This window comes from Sinocyclocheilus anshuiensis, unplaced genomic scaffold (genome assembly GCF_001515605.1).
Source record: "Sinocyclocheilus anshuiensis isolate Anshui unplaced genomic scaffold, SAMN03320099.WGS_v1.1 scaffold813, whole genome shotgun sequence".
Taxonomy (NCBI): Eukaryota; Metazoa; Chordata; class Actinopteri; order Cypriniformes; family Cyprinidae; genus Sinocyclocheilus; species Sinocyclocheilus anshuiensis.
This window is the reverse complement of record NW_015540942.1, coordinates 1,200,211-1,218,256: the sequence shown is the minus strand read 5'-3', so window position 1 is coordinate 1,218,256 and position 18,046 is coordinate 1,200,211. Positions and strand designations below refer to the sequence as shown.

Here is an 18,046-nt window from a genome sequence, read left to right as displayed (position 1 = left end):
CTGCAATAAATCAGCAGCAGGACTGACTAGTTTTAGAAACATAAAAGAATAATAGACATAATACTAAGTTGTTTCAAAAACACGTGGTCCCCATTAAAGGTGAAATCACGCCCTCTAGCGATTGGATCGATTGTGAACAGGTGTCTATAAACGTGAAGTGTGTGAACAGAGATTGAAAATCTAGGACTTTTTATTTAAAGCAGAAAATAAAAAGGAGCAAGCAATAAAATGAGCTAAAACAAATAAAAATCAAGATGTTTATTATTTTAATTGCAACAGTCTTGGAAAACCTGGATATATGACATTTTAAAAGTGTGATTTCTAAATTTCGAAAAGTTATACAAAATTACTATAAATCTAAAAATAAATAAATAAACACATTTAAATATGAAAAAAATAAAAAAAATAAATATACATTTCTAGTTATGCCAAGCTCTATAAAATATTTTAAATATTTTGGGGCAAAATACATCACCAAGAGTCAAGTCAGACATTCGACAGCCATAAATACTGACGCACAGGGAAAATGTGTAATGGACGCCTCGCAGATACAAAAATAATGTTTTGATTAAAAGGTAGGCCTAGTTAACATTAAACGTCAGCGAAACCCTAAGAATTCACAACACTTTTTACAATAGTGCTCTCATTATAACATTATGTATATGATAGTTATTCATGTTCTGCATTTCTGTTTTGACCAGTAGAATGAAGCATTTGATTGCAGGTTTTTAATCAATGGGATTTAACTCATTTATCTCATATAGAATAAGCTTCGTTATTTATACAACATAATGTTAATATTTCGACTTATAGGCTTGCGCGGCTCTGAATGAGCTCCTTTTGTGGAGGCGTTCTTCACGCAACAACGTGCAGAAACACGGCAACTAAACTCTAAAACTATACAGCGTTTTATTATAATAGTGTTCTCATTATAATGTTATGTACTGCACGTCACTGTGGGTACCAAGCACTTCTCACTGTATTCCTCCTCTAGCAACACCAGAACATTTTGGATGCTTTTGGATCCGAAGATTGACTTGGTCTCTTGAGACCAGAGTATGGATACCCAGAAGTCTCTATTTTGTAAATATGGGCCCTGGAAGAGGTTAAATGAGTTTATTTTGCTTTGGCTACAGTCGGTAGTTCTAGTGGTGACAACAACCACTTCTGCAGGCTGCGTCATACTCTGTGAGATAAAGTATCATGCTTTTTGTAGCTTTTGCCAGCTCTGAGACACTTGCATGTTATTTCTCCTGCTCTTCAAGTCCATTGTTTTTGAATGTCGGTGCTACTTCTGCTATATTTTCACACTTAAAACAATAATTTGGTATTCCTCTTGTACCACTGTCCTCTTTTATGCTAAGAAAAAGTCACCTGGCAGTTCTCTCCCAAGTGGTTCCACTGCTGCCAACCCATTTAAGCCCACCGGCAACTATAGTTGCCGCAGTTTATAGTTGTCATGTTCCTTTTGTAAGTATTTTTCTAGATGTTATCCATGTTTTATTTCTCAATGACATGCAAGCAAACAACCAAATAAAGGATTTCAAGAAAAAAAAAAAGGTATTCACTTCCTTCCTGTCACATGAGGCTGTCAAGTTCCTACCACTACTTCCAGGAAGCATGGCGAAGGCAAACCCTCTCAAAGAAATTTAATTTTCATGTTACTAATAAGTATTTTTTGTTGACATATATATATCTACATAATCATGAAGGTCTCTAGAATCATTCAAACAAAACAAATCTTACAGGAGATCTATAGTTTTTTGTATACTTAATCAAAAGTCCAAGCGGCAACTATAGTTATAGTAATGGATGTGTGGGAATTTGCAGTTTTCAAGTGACAGCAGCAATTTACAAACTTCCGTCAGTCACACAAAAGGAAGAATGGAAAAATAAAGGGCTAACGCATGGGATGAATTGCTGTAGATGATCTTTTTCTCCCTTTTATGACATTATGTCTTGTAAGGGGCAAAATATTGAGGCCCCTTTATCCAGTTTGGATGCGTTTCACCCTAATTCATTGTATGACTAGTAGCTTATGATTCCATTATAATGCTGAAATTCAGACAAGTAATGAGGTTACATTTACATTATTATATGAAATCACCTATACTACAGTCAGCCATTGAATACTATGAGCCTAAAAAATGCGTAATTTTCTTTCAGGTATACCTATTTTATTATACAGATGTAATATTTTCTTCATTCTATTTATTTTTATTTATTTATTTTTATTTAACTAACACACCTCTAAGAATGAAAATACCTGCATGTTCAATAATAAGTAAATAAATAAACAAACAATCATGGGTGTAGCCTACACATGATAATTATTTAAATAAGCATATATTTTAAAAAGAATATCATTAATTTCATGAATATCAAGGACTTTTGTCAGGGTTAATCCATTTGACCTAATCAATATGTGCCTATTCATAAAATATGTGATATTTTACATATTTACATCACAAAGTATAGTATGCAAATATGTTTATGTAAATTTATAAAACTACTTGTACCTTCACTGCAGTACTCCTTCTAGGCTACTTATACTAAAACTGCTTACGTAAGGGAAAGTTTACCCAAAAATGGAAATTGTGTCATTGTGTCATCTTCAGGTTGCAAACCTATGAGATTCTTTCTTTTGTTGAGCACAAAAGAAGATATTTCTACCAAACAGTTAAATGCGTAATTTTCTTTCAGGTATACCTTTTTTATTATATAGATGTAATATTTTCTTCATTCTATTTATTTTTATTTATTTATTTTCAATTAACTTTTTGATATACAATTCCCTGGTGTGGCAACTTAATGGCTGCATTTTGTTCTGCACTATGTTCCACCACTTTAAGACAAATGGATTTGTTTTGTTTTCATATTCAAGAGATTATAAGCTAAATTAAACTTTTTTTGGGGTTTGCATCGAATGTTCTTCGACTTTTATGCATGATACATTTGTTTTTGAATAAAGATTGATCTGTTGAAAGCAGTTATTTTGAGTTAGATGCCAAAAGCTCTCCTCCTATTCAAATTTGACATTGAAGTGGTGCATTCAACATATTTGCCCACCAACTATAGTTGCCGCACATTCAAATACGATTTTCAAGAAAAAAAAAAAAAACCTGGGGAAAATAAATGCAGAACATGTTCACATAGGACACTATTAACATGACTATATGCATGAAACCATTCAGAAAAATTTGGGCACAAATGGGTCAAGTCTGAGTATGATTCAGTGGGCTATATAACATTTTTAATTGTCAGGAAATTACTTGTCTTTAAAAGTTTTGGTTCAATATACTTACCTGTTGATCAAAAATAGCCTTAAACCTATACACTTTTTTTTTGTTTTATTTAGTAACTTTCAGGAGGGTGTACTCATTTTTGCAACACCAAATTTTATTACTTTGATAAGAAAATCTTATTTTGCTGAATAATTTTGGCATTCTTCTTTGGTAATTGATCAAGCAGGCTTGTTGGAAAATTACATCTCCAAAGAACCCTAACATGTCTTCTAAGTAAAGAGTAATTGCTGAATTTAAGTTTTAGAGGGGGTGTACTCATTTATGCTGTGCACTGTATATATATATATATATTCCAGAGCTGATCTTGAATTGTCTGTCATAACATATTCAATTAGAAAACGTAACGTAAAATCACTTTTGAACCCTCACTGCACAATATGTAATGTTTCTCTTTTTTCTTCTACATTTCTGTATTTCATGATGATTATTTAAATGTTTTCACAATAAAATAAAAATACAGTGATTTATTACCATTGTCACTCTGTCTGTTAAAGAACAAAAACATGTTTTAAAGATTCAAAAAAATTAAAATTCAGAAAATTCATTAAGCAGCATATTTATTCAACTTGAATTTGCTGTAGTTATACTGATGCACATTTACTGTGAAGTGCAAGGTGAAAACCTTGCACTTCACAGTAAATGTGCATCAGTATAACTACAGCAAATTCAAGTTCTGTGAATATCTGCAGATGCTTCTTCCTTGCTTATCTGCCAAATAAATCTGACTAACACAGTGAGGAGAAACATAGTAGAAATGCCAGCGTAGCAAGCAAGTATAACTTGCAGCGCATAGACAGACTCTGGGTCCGAGATTTGACGCAAAGTCGCAAACGCCCCAAGCGCAGATACACCCCCAGTCTGATCGTTGCAGCCAGCTCTCCTTGGAGCCAGCAGAAATAGGAGCCTTTGTCTTCCAGCCGCACAGGTTTGAAGTGTAGCTTGTGACCAGTGTCAATGAAGACACGAGACGTCTTATTCAGACCCTCCATAAACTGAGAATGGTAAAGCGGCACTAAGCCTTTATCCCAGGCCACAGCGTACTGCGGTTTGGCGCTAGGACAGGTCAAGACCAGATCAGAGTCTGTGGGGTGATTGTGGAAGTGGATGGTGACACCTGAAGAAGATCGATCATCAAACTGAAGGAACTTCAAGAGCTTGTCAGCTCGTCAAACTGTTGGGGAATGGCTGAGGAACCACAGGGAGCCACTGTGTCTGATTTACGCTGATAACGTACATGGAGGTAAATGCTTTTGACGTAACAAAGTCCTCTACGCATCTGCTCCCCTTCGGCGTCACACCGGTCACATTTAGACCATGGCCCGTAGCTGGTGAACACCTGAAACTTTTCAGTTTTTATGCTGATGGGCTCTGCTTCTTGTACTTGAGTCCTCTGTTTGATGTTCCAGGGAAATAAAACTTGACAGACCTCCTGGACATCAACATCGTAGCCATAGAAGAAGTCACCAGAGGCCATGCCACAATTATAGTGCCCTGAGTCAACTTTTTGCACCCTGAGAGGTGAGAAGACTAAATAAACGGATGAAAAAGCGACTGCGTAGATCCGACCCTCTCCCAACTTTAGATGATTCCACCACCTTAGTGCCTTCAAAGTCTGTGAGGACTTTGGTGTTCATGGAGCCAATTTGCTTTTGATAGTACCATACTACTGAAAGAGTCTCCTCTGGTTTACAGTGACAAGGAAGTTCAATGGTTATATCAGCCAGGAAGGCAGCAGTGTCAAAGACAAGAAATGCAGGTCAGGCCATGCTGGCAAAGATGTCCTCCTTATCTTCTGGAGCCTCATAGGCTGAAAGTAACAATAGGCAGATGGCCCTAAAAAATTTGCCAGCACTTCTCTTAGCATATTTCTGCCAGCATAAAACATGAAAAAATTATATATATAAAACTGTTTACGATACAAAGGAAAAAAACAATTGAATTTCAATATGAACTATTTTTGGATGCCATATTTTCCCATTAACGCTTTCAGTTGTGCTGTAATGTCAGTCTCATCATCCTCCACACGTGTCAGACTGGCCTCACAAACCATTGAAGTGTCAGAAGAATCACCTACTGCAACTTGTAGCTTGTGGAAAAGCTCCTCACAGGCTTTTTGTTCCGCCTGACTAAGAAGAGACAGGTTCAGGCCAAAACGGCCAGTTCTGGAAAGGCCGTCCAGCACTCCAATCACTATTTCCTCATCCCCTGACTTAAGACACTGTCACAGAATCAGAAGGAACTCGCCTAGAAGACCAAGGCCAACCTCAGTTCTGAAGATTTCCTGCAGAGCCTTGCCTCCCAGACTCACAAGGAGACTGTACTTAATGAGCTTTCTGCAAACCTGTGCTAGTCATGGATGAACTCTGACGCACTTCTTGGCTGGATCTCAGATAACTGTGGCTAAAAGTAAATTCAGAATTTAGTTAGTTATACACTTCATTCTCAAGTGAGATTATATATTGTGAGATCTAGCATTGGGACAACATATAGGTCATTTGCTTCATAAAATGTCTCTCCTGGACCTTCTCAGATGAAGCACTTTTGTGCTTTGTGCTAAAAGGAACTGGATTCCATGGCTGCTTTCGAGGTGCACCAGAGATGTCCTTTCTGTCAAGGGGCTGTAAGTGAGATGCAAGTACTATATCCCTGAAATCATAACATAAAACAGTTACAAGACACACCAGTGTTATTTTAGTAGCACTGAGATACAAAAATAGTTTTTAGAAATATTTTGAATGTTTTTACAATTTCTGTTTTCATTATCAATTAGGTTATAGTATTTTTTTTTTATTAATGTTTATTTCAGTTATTTAGTTTTTTTTGTATTAGGCCTAAGTTAAACTTGCCAATTTATTTCAGTTAACGTTTATTTCAAGTAACAGTAGAAGAGTTCAGATACAAAAGCCTCTGAGTGCCGTCTGAAATGTTCATCTAAAATGAACATTTATATCAGGCTCCTATATTTGTTCAGTTATTTCACTTTAATGATTTAGAAAATGACCTATACATTGCCATTAAAGTAAAATTAGAAATATTTTGAATGTTTTTACAATTTCTGTTTTCATTATCAATTAGGTTATAGTATTTTTTTTTTATTAATGTTTATTTCAGTTATTTAGTTTTTTTTGTATTAGGCCTAAGTTAAACTTGCCAATTTATTTCAGTTAACGTTTATTTCAAGTAACAGTAGAAGAGTTCAGATACAAAAGCCTCTGAGTGCCGTCTGAAATGTTCATCTAAAATGAACATTTATATCAGGCTCCTATATTTATGTTCAGTTATTTCACTTTAATGGTTTAGAAAATGACCTATACATTGCCATTAAAGTAAAATTACTGAACCTAAACATAGGAACCTGATAAAAATGCTACTTTTAGCAGAAAGTTTCAGACGCATTTAGAGGCTTTCGCATCTGAACTCTTGAATTTTTGTGTGTGATTTGTTTTAGTTATATATGATTTTTGTTCGTTTTTAGTAAATGTAAATTATACAGTACGATACATTAAAAACGTACCTGAATTCTTCATAGCTGGCGACATTTTTGTTTAAAGCACGAAACTTGGCATAATTTTCCTTCTGATATTTCCTGTCCGCTTCCAGCGCCGCTTGTAGCTCTTTTTCAAGAGAACTGACATTATTGTATCAGATTTCTCCATACCTGCTCTTACTGTTACGTGAAAAGTCACCCAATTTACTTTTATGGGGAGAACTGGTAATGTTATTTACCTCAAAAGACAGAAATTCAGCAACTGAATACAATTCAGCTAACTTGCTAGCTCACGCCTCCATATTATCCATAACAAACTTTGTGTAACATTCTCAAAACATAAAAAAAGACAGAAATACAATTAATCTACTCTAAACATATTAAATGACCGTCATATAGACGTAAAGCTCTGATCTCAAGCAACATCTCAAAAACAGTTTAACAATGTATTTTGTATTTTCGGAATTTATCAATATAATCATCTAGTGTATGAGGTTTAAACGTTTATTATTATTTCAATTTTAACTTAAAAGTTCTTACTGGTGTTGAATTCGGTCATTTTAGACCGAACAAAAAAAAGTTTTGAATTTGTAAAAATCGCTACTTCATCGGAATTGTTCGATGTCTTTATGGGAAATGCGTGAAATAAAATCAATAACTCAGCCACAATGCAGTAAAAACAGACACCAAGAAAAGGGTTACACTCTAAAACATCAAAAATACAAAACGGACACATACACTCACACAAACACACACACACGCACACAAACAAAACACTATTATACACACACACACAAATCAACTGGTGTGGCTGTAACAATATGGCAAAATTGAGCCAGAAGACTCAAATAAGAGGTTGACATTTTTGTTACATTTTGATGTTGTGTAACAAAATGTCTTTCTCCGTGTTCAAGTTTGACTGTAGTAATATTGATGCAGAAACAGACATTTCAAACAACAAAAAATCTAAACCCTTACAAAAAGTTGTCTTTGAGAATGTCTAAATATATATCCAAACCCACAACTTCAAATTAGGTATGTCTAAATACAACTAGAGAATGTATAAGCCTTTTTATATAGAGCTATATGAATCTAGTGGCTAAACCATGGAATTGCAATGTTTTTCTTTTCTTACTCCCACCAGATGGCATTAATCTGCCTTCAAAATTTGCATTTTTAAGGCAGTCTCTTTTTTTAACATGAAAGACAGCCATAATTGAAAAATAATATAAAAAGTGTGATCCCCAAATGAACAATACCAGATTAAGACAAAATATTACTATCATGGTAATTATCTGTTAAGAACTAACATTTCATGAATGCTCTTAAAGTTAACGCATTACTGAATAAATTTAGCTTTCATATACTCATTTGTCAAATGTAAATACTCAAGACAATATTTCTCACGCAAATGTATTTACCACATGTACTTTAGTCAAAGAATCAAACTTTTAATATTCTCAGTCTGTAAAACCTTAACTGAAGTTTGCATTAAATAGCTTATAAAATGTGAATACACATTCAAAATATTGCAGTGTCAAGACAAAATTCCCTGGAATCAACAGACAGTGACACATGCAAACTTTGAGGATTTTATTGAAAACGACAAGCCACATTTGCGCTCAGGCAATGCTACCAGCATTGGAAGCAATCCTGGGCCACAGGTCTGCGCATTCCTTGGCCACGGGTCCTGTGATAGCTGAGCCTATGAAAGAAAACAAAAACAATTCAGCACTGCACCTGAGCAAAATCCAGAACATTAAGTTAAAATGACAAATTTCAAGAAGAGACGAAAACTGTTCCATCACGGATTGAGATTTAACAGCACATGGTGACTGCCATCTCACCCAACAGCAATGGGATTTATTATTCCTTCATTGACGACTCACCCAGCCATTGAGCAGACAAAGCAAGTGCTTTAAGAAGGATACCAAAGAAGATCTTATATTCATAACTCACCTTTCATTTCTCCTTTGTTATTCACTATGACCCCTGCATTGTCTTCAAAGTATAGAAACACGCCATCTTTTCGCCGATACGACTTCCGCTGTCGTATCACCACCGCAGGATGCACTTGATTAAAAGGGGAAAGTTGTATAAGCATATATACTTGACCTTGAAGTCAGATCAGCAACACTCAAACATCTCTATGCCAAAGCCTGTTATTTGCATTCAAAACCAACATAAAGCTCAGGGTCCAGATGAAACATAATAATTCAGCCTCTGTAAACACTCACCCTTTTTCCTGAGCTCTGGCTTGCCTTTCTTCACTGTGGCCATGACCATGTCGCCCACACCAGCGGCGGGGAGCCTGTTCAGACGACCCTTGATGCCTTTGACGGATATGATGTACAGGTTCTTGGCACCTAAGCGAGAGAAAAGCCACAGATCAGTTACATTTAGTCATGTGTGATCCCCAAATGAACAATACCAGATTAAGACAAAATATTACTATCATGGTAATTATCTGTTAAGAACTAACATTTCATGAATGCTCTTAAAGTTAACGCATTACTGAATAAATTTAGCTTTCATATACTCATTTGTCAAATGTAAATACTCAAGACAATATTTCTCACGCAAATGTATTTACCACATGTACTTTAGTCAAAGAATCAAACTTTTAATATTCTCAGTCTGTAAAACCTTAACTGAAGTTTGCATTAAATAGCTTATAAAATGTGAATACACATTCAAAATATTGCAGTGTCAAGACAAAATTCCCTGGAATCAACAGACAGTGACACATGCAAACTTTGAGGATTTTATTGAAAACGACAAGCCACATTTGCGCTCAGGCAATGCTACCAGCATTGGAAGCAATCCTGGGCCACAGGTCTGCGCATTCCTTGGCCACGGGTCCTGTGATAGCTGAGCCTATGAAAGAAAACAAAAACAATTCAGCACTGCACCTGAGCAAAATCCAGAACATTAAGTTAAAATGACAAATTTCAAGAAGAGACGAAAACTGTTCCATCACGGATTGAGATTTAACAGCACATGGTGACTGCCATCTCACCCAACAGCAATGGGATTTATTATTCCTTCATTGACGACTCACCCAGCCATTGAGCAGACAAAGCAAGTGCTTTAAGAAGGATACCAAAGAAGATCTTATATTCATAACTCACCTTTCATTTCTCCTTTGTTATTCACTATGACCCCTGCATTGTCTTCAAAGTATAGAAACACGCCATCTTTTCGCCGATACGACTTCCGCTGTCGTATCACCACCGCAGGATGCACTTGATTAAAAGGGGAAAGTTGTATAAGCATATATACTTGACCTTGAAGTCAGATCAGCAACACTCAAACATCTCTATGCCAAAGCCTGTTATTTGCATTCAAAACCAACATAAAGCTCAGGGTCCAGATGAAACATAATAATTCAGCCTCTGTAAACACTCACCCTTTTTCCTGAGCTCTGGCTTGCCTTTCTTCACTGTGGCCATGACCATGTCGCCCACACCAGCGGCGGGGAGCCTGTTCAGACGACCCTTGATGCCTTTGACGGATATGATGTACAGGTTCTTGGCACCTAAGCGAGAGAAAAGCCACAGATCAGTTACATTTAGTCATTTAGCAGATGCTTTTATCCAAAGCGACTTACAAATGAGGAAAATGAAATGAAAACGAGTTGAAGTCATTAACTGAGCAAAGACCAACTCAGTATATTCTATAATATTTTTACGCTTAAAATGAATTCAATTGACATACAGGTCTGCTAACCCTCAGCTGGGTCATCAAAACAAGCTAACATTTGTTCCATCACGGATTGAGATTTACCAGCACATGGCGACTGCCATCTCACCCATAAGCAATGGGATTTATTATTCCTTCATTGACGACTCACCCAGCCACTGAGCAGACAAAGCAAGTGCTTTTAAGAAGGATAACTTGCCCAAATACGGGCAGATCTCATACCTGTGTTGTCAGCGCAGTTGATGACCGCTCCCACTGGGAGACCCAGTGAAATACGGAACTTGGCTCCCGATGACCCACCACGTCCTGAACAGGAGGATAAATGCATTAAGCTTTTATAACCGTATGATAAAACAGCCAAAAGATACCGGTCACATTTTCTATTTGCTTAGCTAGCCAGTAAGTGACTTCATTCATTTATAATTGATTGACTCTGGCTACAAGAAATGAAGACTTTAAAAAGCAACTACAAATACAATCATACTGACAAGCTGTCTACATAAGCAAAAAACCGTTTTGCCAATAACACTGCAAAGCCTCAAGTCACTTATATTAAAGCTATTTTAATCTCATCACAAAGGAAAGATTTGGTGCAGTTCTCTTCACAGTGGTAGAGGCATCAGTCACTGTTCATGTTCACTGCCATTAAAAAGACCCAACGAAAGTGAATGGTGGCCGAGGTTGTCATTCTGCATAAAAGCCAGTATTTTCCATAAAAATAAATCAAGTGCTACAGGTTTGGAACAACGTGTTCATTTTAGGGTGAACTGTTCCTTTAGGTCTGCAAACGTCTAATTGCTATCGATACGGTTGAGTTACAGTTGCTGCCTGACGCCAGTCCGATTCCACTCGATACAGGTATTACACCATTTCTGAGGAAAATAATACTTCAGAATCTATTAACCCCACGGTTTGTTTGCCTGGTCGATACCAGCTTAAAACCTTAAAATATGTGCATTACACTAGCAAGTCAGCGTGCGCTTCAACTCGCCACCATCCATCCAGCCGAGCGTCGACCTGCTTCGTTGCATGTTGTCAGTCCACAACTCGCACGTCTAGTTCTTTTAAATGTCACATTGCTTTTTTACATGTCAGTTAAGGTGAACCCATGTTCCAAAACCTGCTTTCGCACAACAAAGTTTGAGTATGAAGTGTTTAATCATCATACTACTAGCTCCACGAGCCCGAGTCTGCGGACTTGGCAAACATGGCTTCTCCCGCTAGCGGCAAATGTACCCAACTAGTTTTTTTATCCAATATGTTCTTGACAACTGGCGTCAATATATTGAAAATATAAGTTCTCTATGATCAATTAAACCTATTTTCTCCTTTATGAGGCTTCAGTGTATCTCATTTTAAGGATGATTATGGATTTTCATATGTGTTTCTTACCTCTCTTAGACATTGTCGCCGAAAGGGAAAGAGGAAGAGAGAGAAAGGAATGCTGGGAAATAATCGTGCGCGCGCCACATCTCTCGCAGCATCCGGCGCACACTTGAACGCCCTCATCCGTGCATCGCCACCTAGTGAGGCGTATGTATGCCTCGCTAATGTATTTCAATAACGTGTGGGGAATTATAGCCGCTAATAATAGAATTATAGATTCAAAATGTAACGTCCAATATGTAGAAAATACATTGCAGATATACAGTGACGTGTGAGTCTGACACATTGAAAATGTTCATCAGGTTTTGCAACATGTGGAGCTCATGAGACTTGAGTGACCTTAATATAATTAACATAATATGCGAATAAAAGGAGTATTAAATTGCAAAATACTGAAATGAAATAACCTTCAAACCACACGGTATATTAGCTATATGAAATATTTGAGATCGAAATGAATGCTTCAGAATCTTGACTCACAGTTACAGATAACATAGGCTATTGTCACAATTTCAATACAAAAAAATGATTTATATGTTTGTAATTCATAAACACAGTGTTGCCATTATATTTACATGCATTTTGTAAATATAATGGAATGGTTGAAATTGTTAAAATCAACAAAACATCACATATGCAAAGAAACAGTTGTTTAAATAATGAGACAAGGAGAAAATACTCAAACCTGAGATGATTTTAATACTTCAATTATGTTTCCATTTGACCAGCCCTTTGAAAATTTGTGTTTCTTATTGCATGCTCCCCTTCCCATCTAAACAAGCAAATATGTAATCAGCATTATGGAGAACAACATTTTACTGGTGATATCTATAATACAATATGACATTGTGTAAGTTTATTTGTTGGAATGAACGTTGCAGTTGTTAATTAACACGTAATATTGGACATGGAATAAATCATTTAAACGTCAAACAATATTCAAGACTTCCATAGTATGTAATGTGCCCATTAACACAACATGCAAGAATGAGATGGAAAAATGGGAAATCATTTTGTTTAAATACAATGCTCCATATTTAAATATGACGCTGCAAAACTGCATCTTAGTAAGAAGTAGACAACATGATATACAGTATACAATATACACACATTTACACTACCATTCAAAAGTTTGGGGTCAGTAAGATTTTTTAAAAGTCTCTTATGCTCACCAAGGCTGCATTTATTTGATCACAAATGCAGTAATATTGTGAAATATTATTGCAGTTTAAAACAACTGCGTTATATTTTAACATATTTTAAAAAGTAGTTTATTCCTGTGATGGCAAAGCTATATTTTCAGCAGCCATTACTCCAGTCTTCAGTGTCACTTTGGAAATCATTCTAATGTGCCGATTTGGTGCTCAACAAACCCTGATACATTTTCAAGATTCCTTGATGAATAAAAAGTTCAAAAGGACAGCATTTATTTGAATTTTTTTTGTAACATAGTAAATGTCTTTAATGGCACTTTTGATCAATTTAATGCGACCTTGCTGCATAAAAGTATTTATTTTAAATCTTACTGACCCAAATTTCTGAACAACAAGTGTACCATGTATAATAGTGGAAGATTTCATTAGTGCATGTTGCTTGTCAGTGGGTTGCCGATCTGGGTCAGGATGGGAGGGGGTGGTGAGGTTGGCTAAAGAGGTTAGCATTGGCAGTTATCCCAGCGCAGGTTGTGTTTACCCTGGGCACAGACACCTGCATGGTGCTCTGCAACCCCTCCTGCCTCTCAGGAGAGCTGGTGCCAGGCACACTTCCCTTCATGGGATGGCATCCAGCCTGGGCGAGAACACTCTCTCTTTCTCTTTCTCCTGCTCTTCCATCTGTTTGGATGTGTTGTCGGAGTCAGTGGCTTCATTGTCTTCTCCTTGGTGCTCCTCACAGGAAGCGTGAGGGTGCGTCTGCCACGTTCCATCCTGGTAAGTGCAGAAACACACCGTCCGCTCATTAATCTTAACACGTTCTCCAGCTGAGATCACGCGATTTCCAGCAAAGCAGTTTGGCCCTATGAAAAAGAGACAAGAGCATGAAGCTCAGTATTTGGTTAGAATTATAGCTTCTCGAACAGAAAATTCTGTCATCATTTACTCCCCCTAATGTTATACCAAACCTGTATGACTTTCTATGTTCTGTGGAACACAAAATAAGTTTTTGTTCATGTATTAAAAGGCAGTGGGGTCCAAAGCAACATTGCTTTTCAAAAATCATTTTCCAAATATCTTCTTTTGTGTTCTCCAGAATAAATAAAGTCAGGCAGGTGTGGAACAACATGACGGTGAGTAAATTATTTTTGGGTGAATTAAGTCTTTACCCACTGTTGTCTATTGAATGATAGATCTCAAATAGAAATTGCCACTCATATATGCACACAAATGCATTACGTATTTCATATATATACAGTATATTTTGTTTTGAAATCTGTACACATTAATGACCAGATTCGATATAAACATTACATACACAAACTATCACACACAATCTGTCCACCTCAAGCCTTCTGTTGTCAGGGATGGCCCATTGCCCCATAGTGCCTGCGCCATGCCAGCATGCCGTGAACTAGTTCCTATTTATAGACGGCATGGTAGTAAGCAATCCATCGAACAATTCCATTGCATCATTCTTTTTCCATGACATCACCATGAACCGTGCAGTAATCAAGAAAAAAATCCATCAAAAACAAGAGGTCCACATCATGAATGTAACTTCCTCATTCATTGATCCTCAAAACACAACCTTATATGCATGCCTCTCAAAACACAAATAGGTCTTGACAGATGCATGTGATGCAGATGCAAGTGTTTGTTAAAAAAATACGTTACAGTGGTAATGACACTGAACGGGCAGACATGCACGTGAGGTATTGCATGTAAAAACTCTCACCACTTTTGCACACAGGACAGCAATGGTTGGGTTCGTATACAGGGTTCACACAATGTAATGCAGGGCAGCCGGATATGGTGCAGTAAACTTCTCTGTTGACTTCACACCGGCAACGCTCACAGGGTGACAACTGTTTAAAACAGGAACAAAGAATCACTCTGGATTATACAATTTATTATTGACATATTGACGATTGATAGGCCAGGGAAAACCCCCATACTGTCAGATAACGGTAACAGGCAGTTGCACCCAAATTAACTACTCTGAATGGATTCATCTAAAATAATTTCTTCATACATAAATATTTTCTCAGTTGTGTACAGAGAAAAAGCTTCAAAACTATCACTGGGGCAGTATCCTTTCAAAATGTACTAATATGTACTTTTAAAGTACTAATATGTTACTAATTTAGTACTAATTTAGGGGTAAATAAGATGTACCTTTTAGATTTTTTTTTAAATTAGAGTATTGCACCAGTGTCTGAGAGTGTAGCCTGTTTTGTTCCATACTCTAGAATATGTATTGTAAAAGTTTCTGATAAATGTACGTTTTTTTATCCCACAAACATTAGTTCATTGACTAGAGTTAAACAAAACACAGATATTAGATAATTATCATGCAATTTTTATGATGTCCCAAATTTGAAACCTTTCATTTCCTGAAAAGTGAGCAGTGTTGTTATAAAACAAAACAAAACAATGCAAAAGGTCATCATTACATATTAGAATCTCTGCATTGTTGTAATAAACCTTAGAACGTTAGTGAAAAACAAATCAAAACGAAACATTATTATCATCACTACAATATCCATCCAGACCAAAATATATTATTTTCTAGCCTACGAACTTCCGCAGACTCACCCTAAATTCTTCCAGCATTCTGTACGTTTTGCCCCCGTACACGCAAACTTTGCTGACCGCTTCACACACGGGACAGCAGGACTTGTATGTGATGCGCGAGCATCTCGGGTGTATACGCGGGCACTTGGGTCTGACACACACGGGTCCATCCTCTGTGCAGGTGCAGGGACACGCTGTAGAGCTCGGATAATAAACCTCTCCGATGCTATAAACAAAACCTTGATCGTCGATGCAGAACTTGCCACGATAGTCACCGAATTCGTATTCCAGCTCGGATTTTGAAGAATACTCTGATGCGCTTTGCAGAACGAAGCACTGGAGTGCAAATGAGATACAAAGGACGAGAGATCGCATCCTTACCGGCAGTTTGTTGTGGTCTGGATTGTCATCATGCGAGTGGGGCAGTGCATAAACATATGCCCATATTGCCCAATGACATACACGAGAGAAAATGACCCTCCTCTGAATGTCACCATCAGTAGGCTACTGTACAAACAATCTTGCAGGCAACTGTATTATGTTAATGACTTTAATAAGAAAACGTTTTCTTCACATTTACTTTTTACATTAGGAATAGCACGTGCTTGTGTTACAGTTTTAGAATAATTCTAATCTTTTAAAATATTTTAAAATGTTTTTAACGTTTTCAAAACTGTTCCTAATGACTTTTCCCTTCAAATAATATGGAAGTGGTGCATGGATGCACACCTGGCCTGGGATACATGTATCGTACGTGTAGAGCTGCACAGAAACGTGCAGATCTACCAGTGAAGATTGTTTTCATCATCAAATTAGACAACTTTTACTCCTTTTTCGCCATCTGCTGGTCAAATGACTGAAATGCAGCACAGTTGAAAGATCCTAATGATCCAATCTCCGTATCTGTACATTTTATGTAGCTTTGGCATGCTTGTATTTTAAGACATGTAAAATAAACAAACTGTCCAAGACTTGGAACCACACAATTTAGTGATCTATACCTGAAATTACATTGATTCTGAGAGCTACTGACTTCTGAAGTTCATCAAATTCTTTTCAAATGTAGCCAGTTTAAGAACTATCTAACAAACATTTCTTGCTTGGCTCATAGGGAAAAGACTTGGCTAAATTATGAGTTCGGGACTCCATCAAAAAGTTGCACTGTAACGGCTAATAACCACGCTGACAGAGCACTTTTTACTATTTGTGTCAGACATGGCATTGTTCTGTCCATTGTTCTGCTTGGTCGCTTGCTTTTTTTTTTTTTTTTTTTTTGAGAACCACCACTGAGGGGTTGGTGAGTTTATGAAAAGCATAATTACAGTAAAAGTAAAATTAATAAATAATTGATTTAAATAAAAACAATTAAAAAAACACTTCCTAAGACTAACACTTACTACTAACTTTAAATCTTAGGGGGTACTTCAAGTAAATATTTTAGCTTAAAGGAGTTCAGCTGAACCCTCCCGATTACAGTCCAATTGCTACTACTTCTTGACTTTAAATTCAGGCTGAATAAATTTGTACATTTTTGCTTTTGTTCCATTGACTTGTGTCACATTTCTGCCCAAATGCAGCCAAGATCTAATCATTTAACATGTTGCTTTTATAGTTCCAGAAACCTTAAATGCTGTCAGCTAAAGTGATTTTAATGATCTTGCCAGTATTTTAGCACAAATACAATATTTATATACAGTGTTGGGGGTAACTCATTACAAGTAATGCGAGTTACGTAATCAGATTACTTTTTTCAAGTAACTAGTAAAGTAACGCATTACTTTTTGATTTACAAGAGAATATCTGAGTTACTTTTTCAAATAAGTAACGAAAGTTACTTTTTTTTTCCTATTTATTGATTGACAGCTCTCCTGTCCCCATGTTGAGAGAAATCAGATGTTACTGCTCTAAAATAAATATGAATATGCATTAATTCATCTCACTTACAAAAAAAACACAGATTCAGTATTCCTCAAAATGAATAAAAATAATGCAACTCAGAATATGACACAAACCTGCAATAATTAAATGTTAAACAACACAAATATCCTTTATGTATTATGGAGTAACGCAATATTGTAATGCATTACTTTTAAAAGTAACTTTCCCCAACACTGCTTATACAATGCAATACTTACATACATCATATTAGGCCTACTTATATCAGATGAACAAATTAGAATTAAATACCATCTGAAAGGGGTGAAATAACATCTAGTTACCCGGCTTTCGTTTCTACAAATTTAGCATCATTCAGATTCTTGCTGATGTTATAAAATGATTATATGCTGATTAGTAATTTAGTTCAATTAGATTACACAAGCAAGATAATCTGGTGACTCGATGTTTAATATTAGGTATAATATTCTCGTTACACGTTTTGTTGTAGCACGTGGTTTCAGAGTAGACGGCCAACTAAATGGAGAGAGAGCAAGCGCAAA

At 36.5% G+C, this 18,046-nt stretch overlaps 3 protein-coding genes and 1 pseudogene across 3 annotated transcripts; all 4 read right to left on the bottom strand.

Moving 5' to 3' along the window:
• Window positions 1-5,256: 5,256 nt before the first annotated feature.
• LOC107689704 (coiled-coil domain-containing protein 103-like) lies at window positions 5,257-6,961 on the bottom strand (annotated as a pseudogene).
• Window positions 6,962-8,371: 1,410 nt separating this feature from the next.
• Window positions 8,372-9,186, bottom strand: LOC107689685 (60S ribosomal protein L23-like; the record flags this gene model as incomplete). Its single annotated transcript, XM_016487805.1, has 3 exons — window positions 8,372-8,497; window positions 8,752-8,865; window positions 9,030-9,186. Coding segments are annotated over 3 exons (354 nt in total), but the record flags the coding sequence as incomplete, so codon positions are not given.
• A 357-nt stretch (window positions 9,187-9,543) lies between these two features.
• On the bottom strand, window positions 9,544-11,981 carry LOC107689631 (60S ribosomal protein L23). Its single transcript, XM_016487714.1, has 5 exons — window positions 11,887-11,981; window positions 10,717-10,800; window positions 10,202-10,330; window positions 9,924-10,037; window positions 9,544-9,669 (listed from the first exon to the last, which is right to left on the bottom strand). The coding sequence occupies exons 1-5, from the start codon at window positions 11,897-11,899 to the stop codon at window positions 9,587-9,589; spliced, it is 423 nt and encodes a 140-aa protein (XP_016343200.1). The 5' UTR covers window positions 11,900-11,981; the 3' UTR covers window positions 9,544-9,586.
• Window positions 11,982-13,422: 1,441 nt separating this feature from the next.
• LOC107689703 (brorin-like) lies at window positions 13,423-16,016 on the bottom strand. The gene is made up of 3 exons (XM_016487822.1): window positions 15,630-16,016; window positions 14,770-14,899; window positions 13,423-13,894 (listed from the first exon to the last, which is right to left on the bottom strand). Exons 1-3 carry the CDS (start codon window positions 15,981-15,983, stop codon window positions 13,650-13,652), a joined length of 729 nt encoding a protein of 242 aa, XP_016343308.1. The 5' UTR covers window positions 15,984-16,016; the 3' UTR covers window positions 13,423-13,649.
• Between the last annotated feature and the right edge of the window lie 2,030 nt (window positions 16,017-18,046).

Excerpts from the sequence above, each read along its gene's own strand:
- LOC107689631 (XM_016487714.1), bottom strand. Across the intron at positions 10,331-10,716 it reads CAACTGCGCTGACAACACAG|GTGCCAAGAACCTGTACATC; the intron begins GTATGAGATCTG and ends TCTCTCGCTTAG. Across the intron at positions 10,038-10,201 it reads GCCAGAGCTCAGGAAAAAGG|TGCATCCTGCGGTGGTGATA; the intron begins GTGAGTGTTTAC and ends CTTTTAATCAAG.
- LOC107689703 (XM_016487822.1), bottom strand. The coding sequence starts at position 15,983 with ATGCGATCTCTCGTCCTTTGTATCTCATTTGCACTCCAGTGCTTCGTT. Across the intron at positions 14,900-15,629 it reads GAATGCTGGAAGAATTTAGG|TTGTCACCCTGTGAGCGTTG; the intron begins GTGAGTCTGCGG and ends TGTTTTAAACAG. Across the intron at positions 13,895-14,769 it reads CTGTCCTGTGTGCAAAAGTG|GGCCAAACTGCTTTGCTGGA; the intron begins GTGAGAGTTTTT and ends TCTTTTTCATAG.